Below are 17,606 nucleotides of genomic sequence, written 5' to 3' on the forward strand. Positions count from 1 at the left end.
TTGTAAAGTGAATTTTGTCTAAACTTAAACTTGGGATCAATTTATCTACTCACGTCTTTTATTTACCCAACGTTTAATGAGCATGACTGTGGCTCAGAGGTCACCGGGAATATTGTAAATCATGGCATTGAGAAATTCTGATGCTTCTTTGGAGATGGGGGTGGTGGTGGTGGGAGATAGAAAACAATTTTCTAATGAACTGATTTGCAAGAAGGGAATACCTCCTTCTAAAACTATCCTCTCTCCCAAACTCCCCCCAAAACCTGAGCCCTGCCCCTTCATTATATACCGCGACATGCATCTCAACCACTGGAGATTATGTGTGTGCACATGAGCACGTGTGGGTGCTGTATCCCAGCTTCAGAAATCTGTCCACTTCTGCCATAGGGATAAATACTCAGGGTAGTTAACCCATGGCAAGCTATTGAACAGATGGAAAAGTAGAGCATAAACGGAAACTAAACTTGAGTGTTCGTGCAAATCTATTAATAAATAATTTGAAGTTCACTCACCTAAAGAGCATGTGGTGTCAAAATTTCACATCTTGAGTGATGCATGATACCCCATTGATTGCAACCTGTAATGGATCTAATTATATTATTTATAATATTTGGATTATCTCAATTCCTAAGATTTATGGGTTGCTAAGAAGGAAAAATCATGTATTTTTCCATACAATTTGTTTTTATCCGTTTGTATGTCATGGAGACAATGGTGTATTTTATTTTATTTTTTGTCATCACTTTAATGAATGGGGAAATGAATGGGGTCCTAATGCAGATTTTAATCAAGAAGGTCCAAGGCCATTAGGCCTTAATCTCCCAAGAGACGTTTTCATCATTCCATCCACAAGGGAAATGCTACTCATAATTTTGCAGTTAGATCATCTTTCATGATTCTGCAATGCAAACTCCTTTCCCAGAGAAGTGTCATCTGTTGTAACATAAAGCAGTGTTCATATTATAGAACAGGAAAGAGAATAGTGTGATCCACTTGAAAGGAAGAGAAACCTAGATCAATACAATGTAATGACCCCCAAATGAAACCTGATCAGGTCAGAGGGATTATTATCCTTTGCTTATAAAATATCTTGATGAGGAATCCTAAGGATGTGTATTTCCTTCACAGAGGATTAGCTAGACATTAGGAAAGCACATACACACAAACCACAATAGTGCCTTAGGTCAAAGGGTTACTTTTTGTGACTAAACATTAAGCAGTGGTGAACTACAACACAACCTCTTAATGGGATAGAATTACATTCTAATTATGTTCATCTTAAAGGTTTAAAGTGGAATTCCAAGGAAAGATAAAGAGCTGGAAAGTCACTGGCTTTTCTTTTCAAAGTACGGTAGAATCAGACCTGCAAATCAGAACAGGAAATAGAGGCTGAAACTCTATTAGTTTTATTTTTTAAAAAAATCCTCTGCATTACATTATATATAATACATAGTTGCTAACGACAGAAGTGTTACAACAAGAAACATGAAGTTTAACAAACAGCAACAGAGCAGAACTAAAAAATTCTACCTAGTCAGTTTAACAACAATCTTTTTGTTAACAAAATGTGAAAAGGATATAAATATAATAAATGCACTAAATAATCAGAAATGCATGCAGACATATCTATTGATAGATAGAGGAATTAGAAATATGTCTTTTCATGTGGAATGGAGGTAAGTAGATATCTGGTGGTGGTTCTCTGGACAGGACGCTAATATTCTTTCTTGCCTTCTTCTACTAAAAACAGTGGCGCTTTGGGGAATAATCTAGTCACTAGATTCTACTGTATTACTGCCCTGAGCAAGACATTGGAGTAGATGACCTCTAAGATATCTTCCACATCATGCATTCTGAATCTTTAAAAAACTGATTGTAAGTGGATTTCAAATGGTTTTATGTGGAAATTGGAAATACTTGTGCTACGGAAATACTCTAGCATTGGGAGAACAGGGTCATATTAAGATATCCTGGAAAAAGACAGTGCAAAGCTAGTTCCATGATTCTGCCAAGGAAACCATATAGATGCAGTCACTTAAGTCAAGATGGCACCTTTATGTTTAAGAACACACCAGTATTTCTAATTAACACTATGTTAAATAAATGTAATTGCCAGCAGCTTTGAATGTTATTCTGTAGCAGAAATACAGTACATCTCTAAATCCAACAAACCAGTATGCTTTTCAGTCCTTTATTTTAGGTCATGTTGCTTGTTAATCCACTATAATTGTTTTTCCTTGAATTTGGTTAAATTGCAAGCTTTTGTATCTTTGTAAATGAGGCTTTGAATTGAAGTGCGCCATTAATATTTGATGTTAGGATAGTTCAGTGTTGTTCAAATTCAGCAACTTTAAGACATGTGCACTTCAACTCCCAAAATACCCCAGCCAGAGTCAACTCTGGGAATTAAAGTCCACACATCTTAAAATTGCCAAGTTTCGCAAACACTTAGTTAATTTATGTCATTTATTTTTCCAGCTATTACATTCAGATGAATTGTGGAAACTCGGAGATACATATTAAATATCTAGAAATATATTCGTAGAAGTTATGCTTCCTTGGTGCTTCCATTGGTCATTTCATTCATAACCACGATTGGCTACTGAACTTCCTCTTATCCATACTGAAATTATTTTGAAAACGCCCAGAGGATGGCGCCGTGAGATGACGTCACGCGCGCTTATAGGAAGCGGAAGTGAAGCTTCCTTTCTTTCTACGGCGAGCGTCGGAGTTGCAATATGGCTCCCAAGAGCTCCCGTCGAACGGGTTCGCATAAGGCGCATTCCTTGGCCCGCCAGTGGAAAACGAAGCGACGGCGACGAGATCTGGATCAGATCCACCACGACATGTTGCCCGAGAACGCGACGAAGCTACTGCGCCAAGAGCTGGATCCCGACCTGCCTGGCAATGCCCAGCATTACTGCCTGCATTGCGCGTGCGTCAACAGAGACAGGCGGTGGGGGGGGGGAAAACGGGTTGGTCCTCGTGGAATACCCCTTGCATATAGAGATAAGAATTAGAGCCGACCAACTTCCTCCGTTGTAGGATAGAAAACTTTATGTTCCTCCAGACCAGTGTTTCTTAGTCTTGACATTGGTAAGGTGTGGAATTCAACTCCTAAAGTTCCCCAGCTAGCATGGTTTTTTTGAGGAATTCTGGAAGTTGAAGTCCTCGGCTTAAAGTAGCCAATTTTGAAAAATGCTACTTTGGACATAAATGAGAGTTGCCTATCAAAGTGTAAGATTTTAGCTGCAGAATGTATCCTGGAAAAGTGAAGAATCTGCTTTTTTCTCTCAAAGCTGAAGAAGTCCCATTTTGTGGGGTTAAAAATTAAACTAATTAGGATGCAAAAAACCTTAGGCAGTTGCTAGGTGATAACAAAGAGCCAGAGATTTCTGCATTATTTTGCCATCCCATCCAGATTTTTGCAATCCAAACCTGGAGCCCCAATTGTAGACAAAGGGAGCAAAGATGAAGCTGAGCTCTTATGTTTCCTTTCGGGTTTTTTAGAGGGGAGGGGAGAGAAAAGAAAAGAGGTTGTTTCTTAAACTGCAGCCCAAATCTGGTCACTATTTTAAAATTTTTATTTGATAGTCCTGTAGGGCTCATTATTTCCATTTTAGGACAAGCGCTGGTTCTTCGGCTTTGAAACAGAGATGAGCACCGGCCCCTAGAGTCGGAAACGACTAGCACACATGTGCGGGGAACCTTTACCTTTTACCTTTTTATGTAAGTGGGAGCAGCTCATGATAACCCTGTAGCACAGCTCTCTTTTAAGGTTCAAAAGGCATAATTCTGCAAATTAATTAAGTCATGCACTAAAGAAAGACTGGAATGATGGGTCCTTACTGCTTTTTGAGCTTGAATATTGGCAGACATTTTATTACCCAAACTAGGTATCATCATCACAGCTAGCAGGGAGTGGGGTTTCCTATCATTTTATATTCTAGTGGCTTGGCTTGTCAGTTTGGGTGGGAGTGGCAGAGGGTTGTTAACTGTTAGTTTGTTTGGCAGTTCCTTGATTGGGGTTTACTTCTAAAGAGTAGAATTCAGCTTTCCCTGCCCATAGCCCAACAACTTAATCGCTGGGCCCAGCTGACTTTCCACCAGCTTCCAGCATGCTTTTTTTCTTGTTCTCTCTTCTTAGGCGATATTTCATTGACTTAACAAGTATGAAGGATCATTTCAGATCAAAAGTTCACAAAAAGAGGTAATGTTAATTTTACTTATTTTTGGGGGGTGGGGGGCCATCCTTTTCTTGTCGACATATGCGACATATACCTGTCGCATATGTCTACCAACTATATAATCAGAATATCTTCCAATGCAAAGAAGATGGGATTCCATTAAGGTTTTGTGTCCTTCGTCAACTGGAATATCAGCATTTGCAAAACATTTGGATTTGTTTCTGTTTTCTTTTAAGACTGAAACAGTTGAGTGAGGAGCCCTACACCCAAGAGGAAGCTGAGAGGGCTGCAGGAATGGGGTCCTACATTCCTCCCAAGAAAATTGAAGTCCACACACAACCTCTCGATGAGATGGATGAATGCAGCTAAGACACAAGGATGTTTTGTCCCCATCTGAAAAATCGAGATAGTGAAAGCATCGGTATAATTAGGTGGTTTGGAGTATGCTATTTTTCAAGTTGTACTATTATTTATTGCATTAGGTTTGCAGTATTAATACTGAAATGTATATGCAGATGAGAAAGATCAACCCTTGTTGATTTTACCCCTTGTTCGGTATGGATTAGAATTCAGCAGCACGTCAGAGGCAGGAGCCATGCTGCTCAAATGAACTTGCTTTTGGTTCTCTTAACAGTGGTTTTAAATGTGACTGTGGACTTCAGCTTTTTGTTCTTAATGTTCCACTCTTCCATTGAGCCCACTTAATAAAAGAGCTGATAATAAGTTGGCTAATCCTTGCCTATTTTGCTTTGGGAGTTTGATTTGAATGTGTTGAAGGATGTTTTCTATAACTTGTAAGAAGAGGAGCAGCTGATGCCATTTTGACTTTTTGTTTGTTTGTTTGAACTTTTAAAAATCACATTGATGGCACGGATCAGAATCTCTCATTCAGCATGCCTAAAAACTGAAAAGTCCATTTTCTTTCCCTGTTTTAATTTGCACTTGTTGAAAGTAGAGTCAGGTTGTTCAGTGGGTGAATCCTCTAAATTGGAGCGTTACAAGTTTATGCTACTGATGAATCACTGAGGAAGGAAGGCAAATTTGGTTCAGGGATAGAATATTGGTTCAGAATTATATTTTAAAACATAATGGTAGAGGTGAACCACCTCTTGATGACTGGGTAGCCATGATTAACACCTGGGAGAAGACGAGAGCCCTGCAGATAGTGTGAGCCGAGTGGGCAGATCATGTCAGAAATTCATTTCCTTAGTTAACTCTTGAGACTTTTAAGCCACTACTATTAGCAATTACTCTAAGCAAATTAATTCCTCATTTCCCATACTAAGATTAAAACACAGTAAATACACTTGATTCAAATGACTAAAACGGTGTTTCTCAATCTTGGAAACTTTAAGATGTATGGACTTCAATTCCCAGAATTCCCTATCCAGCCATGAAACATGTTCTCTTGCAATCTCCCTTAGTTAACTCACTGCTCACTCCAGGAGTTCGAATCCTTCTATCCTGACTGGCTCAAGGTTGACTCAGCCTTCCATCCTTCCGAAGTCAGTAAAATGAGAACTCAGATTGTTGGGGGAAATAGGCTGACTCTGTAAACCACTTAGGGCTGTAAAGCATTGTGAGGCAGAATATAAATCTAAATGCTATTGCTATTGTTGCTTTTCTCCATGATTTATTTAAACCATTGTTCTCACTTAGAGCAGAGAAATGAGTTAGATCCCAGTTTCCAATCCAGTCTTTGAAACTAGAGACAATGCAAAGTTATTTGGAAATAGGCAGTAAATGCGATTGCTTCCTGGAAATAATTTAACAAGACACAGTGCATCATGGCTAGAGATAAAAAGTGTAGGATATATGACCACACAATTCAGTTTAGGGTTAATAGGCTACAATTATAACTTTAGCAAAGTAAGTCGTCTTGTTTTGAATTTTACTTATCTCTAGTTCAGTGTTACCAGTTGCACACTTTGATCACCCTTTACCTACACAAAAATCTTTTCCTGCCAAAAGAAATTTACATTTTAATTTATATAACTTTTGCAATTTGGTAATTCTATTATCATTTTTCCTTGGAACACTTTCTCTAAAATCAATATTCTTAAGTTTTGTGGAAGTGAAGTATTTGGAGAATGTATTTTGAAATTTCTTTTTACAAAGTGGAGATATACAATGCCAACCTGGAGCAGGGAAGATAGATTCTGGGATGCACTCACACATTTGCAACATGTTGAGTTTATTTCCTGACTACAAGTGGTTTATTTTCCAAGATGTGGGATGTGGAGATCTGCCAGGGCCAAACTTTCCCTTCATAAAGTTGTATTAAATTTGCTACCCATAACCATCTCAAATGAAGCTCTCACATGAAGCTTTCTCTTTATGAGTTGCATAAATAATTGCATTGTTTAGCATTTCCTATCCAGCTTCTGTTGCCTTGATTTTATATCTGGTTGGTCAATTCTGGGATCTGTAAAGGAATTTCAAAGGAATGAGCAAACCATTAAGGAGGACTTGACGATTAAACAGCCCAGAGAAAGAAGAAATGATGAGAAAGAAACTCAGCCGGACTTGGATTTTGTTTGATATAAGACTGAGATATTCTTGGACTGGCTTTCAAGATTCAGTTAATATACCTTACAATGATACAGTAACATTCAATGAATCCTCTGTTTTTTATATGCTGGCTGGGGAATCCTGGGTGTTGAAGTTCCCAAGTTGCCAATTTTGGAGACCCCTGCTGTAGCAGTGCAGGCTTAGTTGGAAAGTGGGGTTAAACATGTCATAAATTTGGAGTCATTGCACTGCCACTAGATTCTTATATAGAGGTAGATGTAATAAACTCTTCTGTGCTTTGAACTGAACGAATGTTTCTGATTATTTGTGTCTGACACTTAGCCTGTCCTAGCTCAAAGAACTAACAGCATCGAAAGGAAAAAATAAAATAATCAAAGATTCCACGTATTCCCCCCCTCCCCATTTCCCCAGGACATTCTTTCTATTTATTCACATTCTAGGCCATGTGGAAGTATTCTAGCAATTCTTGTGTTTGTTGTATTACCATAGTTATTCACAAATAACCGCTTTTATGTATTTTCTGCTGTGGTATGTTGAGCACTCTTAAGATAGTCTTCAAATAACAAAGCCAGAGGAATGGATTTGCATAAGCCAAAAGCAAGCCAAATTATAGTTTAGATGAGTGATCTAGATCACATCTCACATTCCCATTGAATAGAGGATTTGTTCCATTAAAATATTTAGATGATCTAAACAACACACTGGGAACAAAATTAATCCTTGGCTACATTAGTCAGACATCACAGGGTGCACATCTAGCTGTTAACATCTGCTGAAGCAGCATATTGTTAGCTCTGAATCAGCGAAGCTATTTTTCTTTGGAAGAAGAGAGAAAAATGTTTTTCATCATTACTGCACTCCCCTTCCGCCGTGTGATTGAGACAAAGTGCTAAATTGAATTTTGGTTATTGCTTTCAGTGATTAATTCTGTTATCTCCCTCTACACTCCCAATATCCTGCATTTTTGAATTTTCTAGTCCTCATGGTTAAGAAATATTATTTCAGAGATAAAGGTATTTATTGCTAGTTGCTTTGGGGTAAATACACCAACCTATTGCATGAGATCCTTGGAAGATTTTGTAACCCTAAATATGGGTTCAGAGTGCATAATTATATTCACATAATATGCTGTGCTCAAAACAAATATTTAAGATTTTCCTTGACACATCGTGCTAAGACAAACCTATGTAGATTTTTTTTAGCTTAATCTGGCATTGCATAAATTATAAGTACAGCTTTTCTCTTGAAGGCTGTTGTACGCTGGCCTATATGGGTCCTTCTGTTAGAGGCTGCCCAAATGGGAGGGGCAGACCCAATACCTATTTGGGGACCCCCTTTCTGAGATCTAAAGCTCTGGTTACAAGAGACAGGAGTTGAATCTGATTGCTTGAACAGGAAAAGTAGAATTAAATTACAGACCACATATTAATTAACATCAACTGACTATTATTAATCAACATTATTATTAAGGAAATGGCAGCATAAAACACTCAGCTAGGTGGCAGCAATGAAGCTTGTTTGTTCTCAAACTGCTAAACAGAATTTGACCTGGTTAGAAATCCATCAGGCTGAATGGATTGAAATTGCTGGCCAATTTGAGAATTCAACAAGAAGATATTTCATGTTTATTTAATTATTTTATATCCCACCTTTATTATTTTTATGTAACTCAAAATGGCGAACATATCTAATGCTTATTTTCCCCACAACAACCCTGTGAGGTTGGGCTGAAAGAGGCTGACTAGCCCAAGATCACCGTGCCAGTTTTCATGTCTAAGGCAGGATTAGAATTCACACTCTCCAGGTTCCTAGCCTGGTGCCTTAAAACATGACTATTAAATCATCAAGAACCCAGTTATTGATGATTTATGTAAAAATTTATATAAAAAGTTTTATAGATGGCACTTAACCACCTGCGAAATTAACAAAAATGTTTAAAAACATGTCTAGTAACTGTTAGAACTGCAATCAGGCATGTACTACCATCTTTGATGGATGTGCCCTAAAGCAAAAAAAAAAAGGACAAAAATATATGTCTGCTTAGAAAGGAGGTTAAGAAAACATGTAGATTTTAAACCGGAACTATTTTTATTAGGTATATTATCAGGAAAATATGATAAAGAAAGTGTATATTTAATGTTGCATGTATTAACAGCAGCAAGAATTGTATTTGCTCAGTATTGGAAAAATGAAGAAACACCATCTGAAGAAGAGATAATCAAGGAAATACTAGACTGCAGAAATGGATAGACTTACACTGAAGATTAAAGAAAAAACAAAATTTTCAAATATGGGATGTATTTTATCAGTGGCTGGAAAAAACGGGGTAGAGATTAGGAATTTAATGTGTATTATTAAGTAAAACAAATGGACCAGACAACATGATGTTTACTAAGCACTTATGAATTGTAAAGATCTGGAAGGAAGGGATCAAAAGCATCATAAGTCTTGAATTCCTTAGTGCCCAAAAGAGATCTAAGTCCAGCCCACTTTGGATTCTATTGACTCTTATGTACCACCAATTTGCTTTGACTGTTAGTAGTTCAGATTATTGTAAAGAGCATAAGATTTTGCAATAAATCTTTACATTCCTTTGAACTGCCTGGACTTCGGATTTTCCTGCCCTTGACAGCTGGTTATGATCTATGTAAATTTTACTGGGCATGTTCCCTGTTGTGGAATTGGGGCCAGACAGGCAATTATAGCATGCTCTAAATGCCGTTGTTTACCCTGCAGCGTCAGATTAATGCAAAACTGAGCTCTTGGAATGTAGCGTTCAAAACTTTGTTCGCTCTTGATTTTTGTTTTTCTTTGGTGCAAACTCAGAAAAACAAGGGTGTTCCAATTTTCCACTCCACATAGCTTTTGCTCAGAGTAAAATACTTAGCATTTAGCTGTACAACAGAAAAGTCCAACAGCCTGTATAAAGCGTTACATAACCTGTCTTCCCACATGTCCTATTAGCAATTCCTTTTTTTGTGAGTCATGAATTGAGACAGGCAAGGAATTACACAAGACAGAAAATCCCTGGTGTTAGCCTCTGCTTTAAAATATTTTATTAGGCATTTCAAACATTACTTTGTACTCACGTAAGTTAGAAAAAATATATATTAAAAATAGCTTTTAAGAACTGCAATTCTTAGGGACACATGTCAACATTTGTTGATCATGATCAACAATCATGCGACAAAGGCTGGATTAATTTCTGAGAGGTCCCCAAATGACACAGAATATTTAAAACAGATTTTTTTGGTAAACTATAAGGGTAGAGACCTCTTACTGTAAGCAGGTGCAAAGTGCCCCATCTCAGTTTTTTGGTACTGGGTGCAGTAACCAAGCTGACGGTTGGGGCTGTGGGTTCTTGGGAATTTTGGCATGAATAGTAAGAGCCTGAGATGGAAAGATACAACAGGAGATCCTGCATGAAAGTGGTTTTTAGGAAGCAATCATACCTTTGATGAGAAAGCAATTGCTTTGCCTGACATGGAGATAGACTCAGTCCCCAGCAATTACATATTGAAAGGTAGCTCATCACTGCCGATAAAATAAACTATAATATTTGCAAAGATGTCTGGCTTGGCTGGACCCATTCAGTCATAGCTGACCTTGGATGTAATTGTCCTGATATGGGAGGTTTTTTAAAAAAATTCATGATAGGAGAAGAAACATACAGCCAACCTTCTGTTCATTCCCCTTCGCCCGTTGATGCATTATTCTAATTGAAAAAAGAATATTCTTCTGAATCCCCAGTCTCCATTCTAATCACTAGTTTAATGTTATTTAGGTCACAGATGTCTGGACACATGTTCTCTTATGCAATGCTGGCAGTCTGCAGTTTCCCATAAAGCAGCTTTTCTGCCTAGAGGCACAGGAACATTACACAATCACTTGCTCTGCTGTTCTAACCTTCTCTTTCCCTTCTCCCAAAATTTCCCTTCATCACAGATTAGAAGGAAGGAAATGACCCATTGGAAGCCTCTTTCTTTAGAACTCCACAAGGAGGTTTTCCTAGGAATTCTCTTTTTCCACCGGTAACACGGAACCCAGGCTTTATCTGATTTTATTTTCTAATTGTCCATCTTTTCCCCTTTTCCTTCTCAGTTCACATCGGATATTTCATGACCCTTTGCCTTTATGTTAGCTACGCACGTTGACTAGAAATTAAAGAAAAATGCACCTAGAGGGCAAGAGATCAAGTAAAGCCACCTCCAAACAATCTCAAGGGAAGCCCAGAAGCACTGCTTTGGTCAAAACACCATTCACTGGATGGAGAGGTAGTTCCCAATCCACCTATTGAAGACTGCAGCGGCAAAGCAGCAATACGATCCAGTCAGCGTGTGTCTAAGTCACTGCTTCGAAAGATGTCCGTATAAGAGTTTCAGGTGAACTGGGGCAATGGAGGATTTGAGCTGGGAGCCACACATGCAAATGGGAAAGTGGTTTGCTTCTCAAGGGCTTCTTTTTCCCACAAGAGGTGTCCAAGGTGTCAAGGTGATGGCTGTGACTCTTTGATCAAAGCCCTGCCCTCTCCCCCCCACACCATTTTTAATTAATATTGCACCTTCAATGCCTGTAGAAAACGACTAGGGCTTGGATTGCATAATCATCATATTGATCTTTTGACATGCACCCCATAGATATCGTAATTTCCAGCCTTCGGAAATTCAAAACCAATTCCTCCCAATTTGACCATGCCTTTCCAATGCCTTTTCTTTATAGCCTTCCAGGAATGAGTTTCAGGTTCTACCTGGGAAAATGGTCCTCCCTTAAAGTAAGGTGACCCCTCTCTGAAAGTCATGGAGAGGCCTGGCAAGAGCCTCATGGAGGTTTTGGGCTGCCAGTACCAATTCAGGGTAGGATCCATCTTCTAAATGAGTTTGCATGCATTTAGTCCTTCTATATCAGCTCAGATTATTTCTGTAGGATGCTAATCTCCCATAATCTGAAGGCCCTTCTTCTCCTCTTTGAGAGACTCATACAAGATGCTATATCCTATCTCCAGATTACTGAACAACAATTCCACTGTTCATGTCATACAACCTGCTAAGACAATTACTGGGTTTCCTCAAACTACTCAACTCTATTTCCCTCATCCTGGTTTTTTGTTCGTTTGTTTATCTATTTTAAAACTCCTTAGGGATTAAATTACCTGAAAGGTGATGCAGCCAGACAAAAAGAAAGCAGGGTGAGATCCAGGGAGAGCCTTGTGAACCAACCAGATCTTCAGCCAAGACAGTTGTGTGGAAGCCTGCAAGCTTGTAGGTGATGGCCCCACTTGAAGGGGATGGTGTAGGTTTGAAAACATTACGGTCTATCCTTTTGGGTGAGAATTCAGAAAAGCAAGCAAGCACAGAGGAAAAGAGTATCAAGGATTACCCTTCCATTATAGGAGAAGAATATAAAAGGTAATGCAATTGGAATGTGCCCAACTAAAGGCTGCATACAAACTCCACCCGAAATACGTGCATGAGTCCCCAGGTTGAATACAGTACCGGAGACTCTGCCATCTTCAATGGTCTGGGTCACTCCTGTTTGGTGGTAGCTGGGTCTAAAGGTTCTGGGGGAGGATTGATCTCTTCAGACAGCTGCCGGACACTGTAGTAGGAAAGGCTCAATCCCATAACTGCTAAGATCAGGGCCAACTGATTCATCAGCCGATCTTCAGACTCCGATTCAGAGGCACTGGCCAGCTGCATCTGTAGGAAAATATATTCATGGAAAGTACATTAAAATTTAAAAATAGAAGGATGCAACCATTTGGGGACGGAATCTACCTGGTGCCCCAAATTACTTTTTGGGACTTTGAGAAAGCACATGATAGGCATAGTCTTCCACAGGCTGTCATGGTGTTTGTATGTATATATGCATTAGATTCAGTGTTGATTCCTGATGAATGCTTGGACTAGTTACTACAATTTTCAGAAGTGGTTTGCCATTGCTTTCTTCCTAGGCTAGGGCTGCATTGGCTTCCGGTTGCCCTCCGGGTGAGATTCAAGGTGCTGATGATGACCTATAAAGCCCTGAATGGCTTGGGTCTGGGTTATTTGAGGGAACACCTGCTGCCAGCATCAAGTTCCCTTCGTCCAGTGCGCTCGCAGAGGGAGGGTCTTCTCAGGGTGCCGACGGTAAAAGATTGCCGACGGATAACACCCAGGGAGAGGGCCTTTTCTGTGGGTGCACCTGCCCTCTGGAACCAGCTGCCCGTGGAGCTCAGGACTGCCCCTGACCTACGCTCATTCCGCCGAGACCTGAAGACTTGGCTCTTTGAGCTCTCTGACCCAGGCTGAGAATTTTAACTGGGGTTTTATTTTCAGGGATAATTTAAACTTTTAATTCTCTTTTAACTTTGTGTTTTATATTGATGTGATTTTAAAATGCCCTGTAAACCGCCCTGAGTCCTTCGGGAAAGGGCGGTATATAAATCTAATAAAATCTAAATCTAAGAGATAGCGACTGGCCCAAGCTGATGCAGCTGGCTTTGTGCCTAAGGCAGAAGCAGAACTCATGGTCTCCTGGGTTCTAGCCTGGCACCTTAAACCATTACGCCAATAATAATAATAATTGGAATAATTGCCTTACAAATGGCCTAAAGCTTGAGCAATTATGATTTTAATATCTTTGCATTAAAATACGAACAAGCGAGTTTTGCCTCCTTCTTATTAGGAAACATGTTTTACTGTACTCAGGGGAAACTACTCATAAGAAAACCCACTCAGGTTTGCATTGCACGTGGACTCTCTTCTGCAAAGATCAGTGGGATGCCCGTAGCACTTTCATAAGGCCCTAAAGACCTGGCTCCAAGTGTGTGCAGGGACCCACTTCCTCCTTGTATTATTGTTTATTTTCTCAACCGATGTATATTTTAATTTTTGTATTGTTACAATTGTTTTTACTTTAATTTTGTACTCGGCCCAAATTCACTCGTTAAGATGAACAACCCTACAAAATGAATACAGGTAGTCCTCCAATTACGACCACAATTGAGCCCAAACTTTTTGTTGCTAAGTGAGACATTTATTAACTAAGTTTTGCCCCATTTTACAGCCTTTTTTCTGAACCTCTGCTCCGCTTATCTTCAAACTAGATTTAAATTTGATTTAAATGGGGAACTCCATCTAACAGCAAAGTGGTTTTTCCCCCCCACAAAACAACACATATTGGCACATGGCAGGTTCCACAGCAAAATGTTGCAGTGCAGAGAAGTCCCCGTTTTGAATTCCAGGGATTCCATCCTATCCCCTCTTTTCATGAGATTTTCATTCCACTTTTAGATGTCAACCTTCCTTCACCACCAAGCCATCACTGCTTTCTTCCTGGTCTCTCCCCATAGCAATCCCTGAAGACTGTTTCTTCCTAAACATGTACTTAACCAGGTTTACCCTTCTACAAACCTTGACCTTTCTATAGGTTTGAAGACTTTCCTCTTGTTCACGGATGTTTTAGGCTACAGTAGGATCTGTCCTTATAGCCTGAACATGAGAAAAAGAGGGAACCCTGCTAATTTTTTTCTTTGTCGTCTTTTCCTGGATTGCTAAGGCCCCTCTGAATTTCGACATCGGTTACTGAATAATTATTCAGGATTTTCCAGCAAGATAATTCCTATCTGTCTGCTGTCCTTCTATCGCTCTGATCTCTAACAGAAGAGGAAATTCTGCTTACCTGCAAGAGCCGAAAGTATCCTGGGGTCAGACGTCGGAGGCGGAAGATCATAGCAGAATAAAACTCTTCTAGAGAGAACTCCCCTCCGTAACTCTCTTCTTGTGGGTTTTTGAGTTATTTAGGCAGAATCAAGCTGTAGAAGGAAAAGGAGAAGCTTAGGACATGACAGGAGGAAGGGAACCACAGAGAACATTCTTTGGTATCTGGCAGTGAAATGGTCTGCAGGACTTGACTGTGTAGACCACTGTTCTGGTGACCCCCAAAGTTCTTCTGGCAAAAGACGTGACGTTAATTGCATGGGTTGTTGTTTGAGTTATTCATTAGTTTAATGAGCATCTCATGCTCATCCCTGTCTAAAACAGGGGAACTCCCTGAAATGTATGGTATGTGGAATGCCGCCATCACTCTCTCTGGTGGAACACGCTCCTTGGTTCCCTAGCGTTTTCAACCAATTTCAGCATTCTCCAACTGGCTATCTTCTGTCTCTTATTTCTTCCTCCGATGTTAAGGCAATGGACATAAATGTACATACCGCTCAAGATCCCGGTCCTTGCGTATCATCTCCCAGCAATAACGCTGGACGATTGTGTGCAAGAGATTTTTTTTTTCATTTTGCCCTCCTCCCTTCCTGCCCAGTGATGAGCCTGCCACTGCTTGCCTTAGCAGCAGCTGTCACAAGGAATCAGCACTCCCTGCTCTGTTGACCGCACGCGATCCACGCATCAAGAGGAACGTTTTTCCCGGCTTTCATTGGGGAAGCAAAATTTGGGAGCAAGGTACATCATGAGAACCTCAGTCTGTGAGAATTAGTTTCCAGTGTGATGTTGTAAAACAGACCTTCATGGAGAACCAGATATTCTAGATCACAGAGGACAATCCATAACTGAAAGAGTCTTTCACTCCAAGGGCAGTATAAATATGGAGGGAGGAGGAGGAGGAGGAGGAGGAGGAGGAGGAGGAGGAGGAGGAAGAAGAAGAAGAAGAAGAAGAAGAAGAAGAAGAAGAAGAAGAAGAAGAAGAAGAAGAAGAAGAAGAAAGAAGAAGAAGAAGAAGAAGAAGAAGAAGAAGAAGAATCTACCCAACCAACCAGACCAATCATTGGGCAACATTGGAGCTGAAGTCCAACAACTAAAATCTCACTGCTGAAGTTCATTTGGAGGTCCATGATGGTGAGCAGTAATGCATTTCAATAAAATGATTATTTTTAGATATTCAACTCTAGGTAAGATATGCAAATATTAAGTGCAGGAAAAGATGCAACTTTATTATTATTATTTTTTTAAAAAGTGGAAAGTATTTTTCCCCAAAACATCATGGAAAAAGCATTCAAAAATATTATTAATTGCTTTTCAAAAACAAGCAATAACTTCAGAACGAATCAGAGAAAGAAGTTAATTGAGCAGCTTCAAGTTTTCTAGAAGAACATTTCCCCATTTCTCCTTCCAGGGTCTCCTACCTGGAATAGCTTGGCCTCAGATTTCATGCAATATGTCTGAATTAGGATTTCACAGAACTCTGGGGCATAATTATATTGGGGTTGGCCAACACAACCTGAATCCAACCCTTGTGGTAATCAATGACATATTGCTTATAGTGCAGCTAACTGTGATTTAATCAACCAACCAGGCAAAAGTACAAGGTATAATCCCAGATAGATCATCCCCTAGTTGTTTTCTATCAATTTTTGGTCCTTTCTCCTTTTCTTTCTTTTCTTTTTATTAAGCTTTTAGTAAAATTGTAAGAACATCACACCAAAATAAAGATACAAAGAACAAAGTAAAATAAAATATAAAAGCTGACTATAAGCATTGCGGAAAATGTTTCACCAATGTATTCTCCGTTTGTTTTCACAATTACTAACCACAACTTAAATATTTGTACTCTACACTGAGGGTTATTGCTAGTCTCTGTTCTATTTGTTTGTTTACATCCCATCTTTATTATTTTTATAAATAACCCAAAGCGGCACCCATAGCTAGTGCTCCTGCCTCTTCCTCCTGTTTTCCCCACAACAGCAACTCTGTGTGGTGGGTTGAGAGAGCGCAATTGGTTCAAAGACACCCAGCCGGCTTTCGTGCCTAAGGCTGGACTAGAACTCACAGTCTCTAGTCTGGCGTCTTAACCACGAGATCAAACCAGCTCTCCAAATCTCGTTTAAGTGATTTCATCTGTTGTTTTTTTTATCTGTCTCATTTTTGTTCCCTACAAACCAAATTCCAAATGTCTAAAGTTACCTTGCTGTGTAAGGTGTAGTATATAAGGGAACCATTCATGCTTAAATTTGGCCCAGGGATAGGCAACCTTGGCTCTTTTATGACTCGTGGACTTCAACTCCCAGAATTCCTGAGCCAGTGTTGGCTCAGGAATTCTGGGAGTTGAAGTCCACGAGTCATAAAGGAGCCAAGGTTGCCTACCCCTGGTAGACTTTTCTTATAGCTGCATACTGCTAGTTTTACCATTGCTGCATTTTCTCCCATTTTAGCTCCCATGGAGCTATTTTCTACAACACATTTTACGGTATATCATTTTCCTTTAAATTATAACTTTGAGTAAATTTTATTACCTATTGCCCATTGTTGTGCTCTGATTACTTATTTGTTTTATGTCAATTTTATCATACAACTTTTGATTTGTTCCATCTTTACATGCTATTTCAACAATTTGTATATATATCCTAATAAGCATTTTTGGTTTTATATAAGTATTTCAAATTCTGTCATCCTTCTAAAATTGCTCTTTTCTTTAGATCACTTTTCCCCCCCAGCAGTTTGTAAATACTGTACAACATCGTAAATTCCTACTTTAACTAAGCAGTTCTTACAGTGTGTTTAATCTATTTTCTGATTTTCATGTACCATACTGACATAAGTGATTTGATTTTTCTTGCTGTAGTTATCCGTGAAATAAAAATAATTTATCAGTAAAGCTAATGGTGAGGTCACTGGACTTATTTCTTGTTTTTAAATAATTCCATATTTTTAAGAAACTTTGTTTTACAATTTTTCCTTCCTTCCTTCCTTCCTTCCTCCCTTCCTTCCTTCCTTCCTTCCTCCCTCCCTCCCTCCCTCCCTCCCTCCCTCCCTCCCTAAGTACCTATAAACTGGCTGCTTTTCGATATTTATCCTTTGTTTATAGATGTTTTTATGCTCTATATTTTATTCTCTCTATATATCAGTAATAATAAAAATTACCTTGCATTCTTTAAAACCATTTCTCTTTCTCTGGTTT

At 39.2% G+C, this 17,606-nt stretch overlaps 1 protein-coding gene across 1 annotated transcript; it reads left to right on the forward strand.

Annotated features, from left to right (window-relative positions):
• The first annotated feature begins 2,712 nt into the window (after positions 1–2,712).
• Positions 2,713–7,006, forward strand: ZNF593 (zinc finger protein 593). Its single transcript, XM_083369636.1, has 3 exons — positions 2,713–2,935; positions 4,148–4,210; positions 4,424–7,006. The coding sequence occupies exons 1-3, from the start codon at positions 2,739–2,741 to the stop codon at positions 4,554–4,556; spliced, it is 393 nt and encodes a 130-aa protein (XP_083225762.1). The 5' UTR covers positions 2,713–2,738; the 3' UTR covers positions 4,557–7,006.
• The last annotated feature ends 10,600 nt before the right edge of the window (positions 7,007–17,606 follow it).

Source organism: Vipera ursinii (assembly GCF_947247035.1).
Source record: "Vipera ursinii genome assembly, chromosome: 9".
In the NCBI taxonomy this organism is placed as follows: Eukaryota; Metazoa; Chordata; class Lepidosauria; order Squamata; family Viperidae; genus Vipera; species Vipera ursinii.

Coding starts and splice junctions, on each gene's coding strand:
- ZNF593 (XM_083369636.1), top strand. CDS start 2,739: ATGGCTCCCAAGAGCTCCCGTCGAACGGGTTCGCATAAGGCGCATTCC. Junction 2,936..4,147: donor CATTACTGCCTGCATTGCGC/GTGCGTCAACAG, acceptor CTCTCTTCTTAG/GCGATATTTCATTGACTTAA. Junction 4,211..4,423: donor TCAAAAGTTCACAAAAAGAG/GTAATGTTAATT, acceptor TTTTCTTTTAAG/ACTGAAACAGTTGAGTGAGG.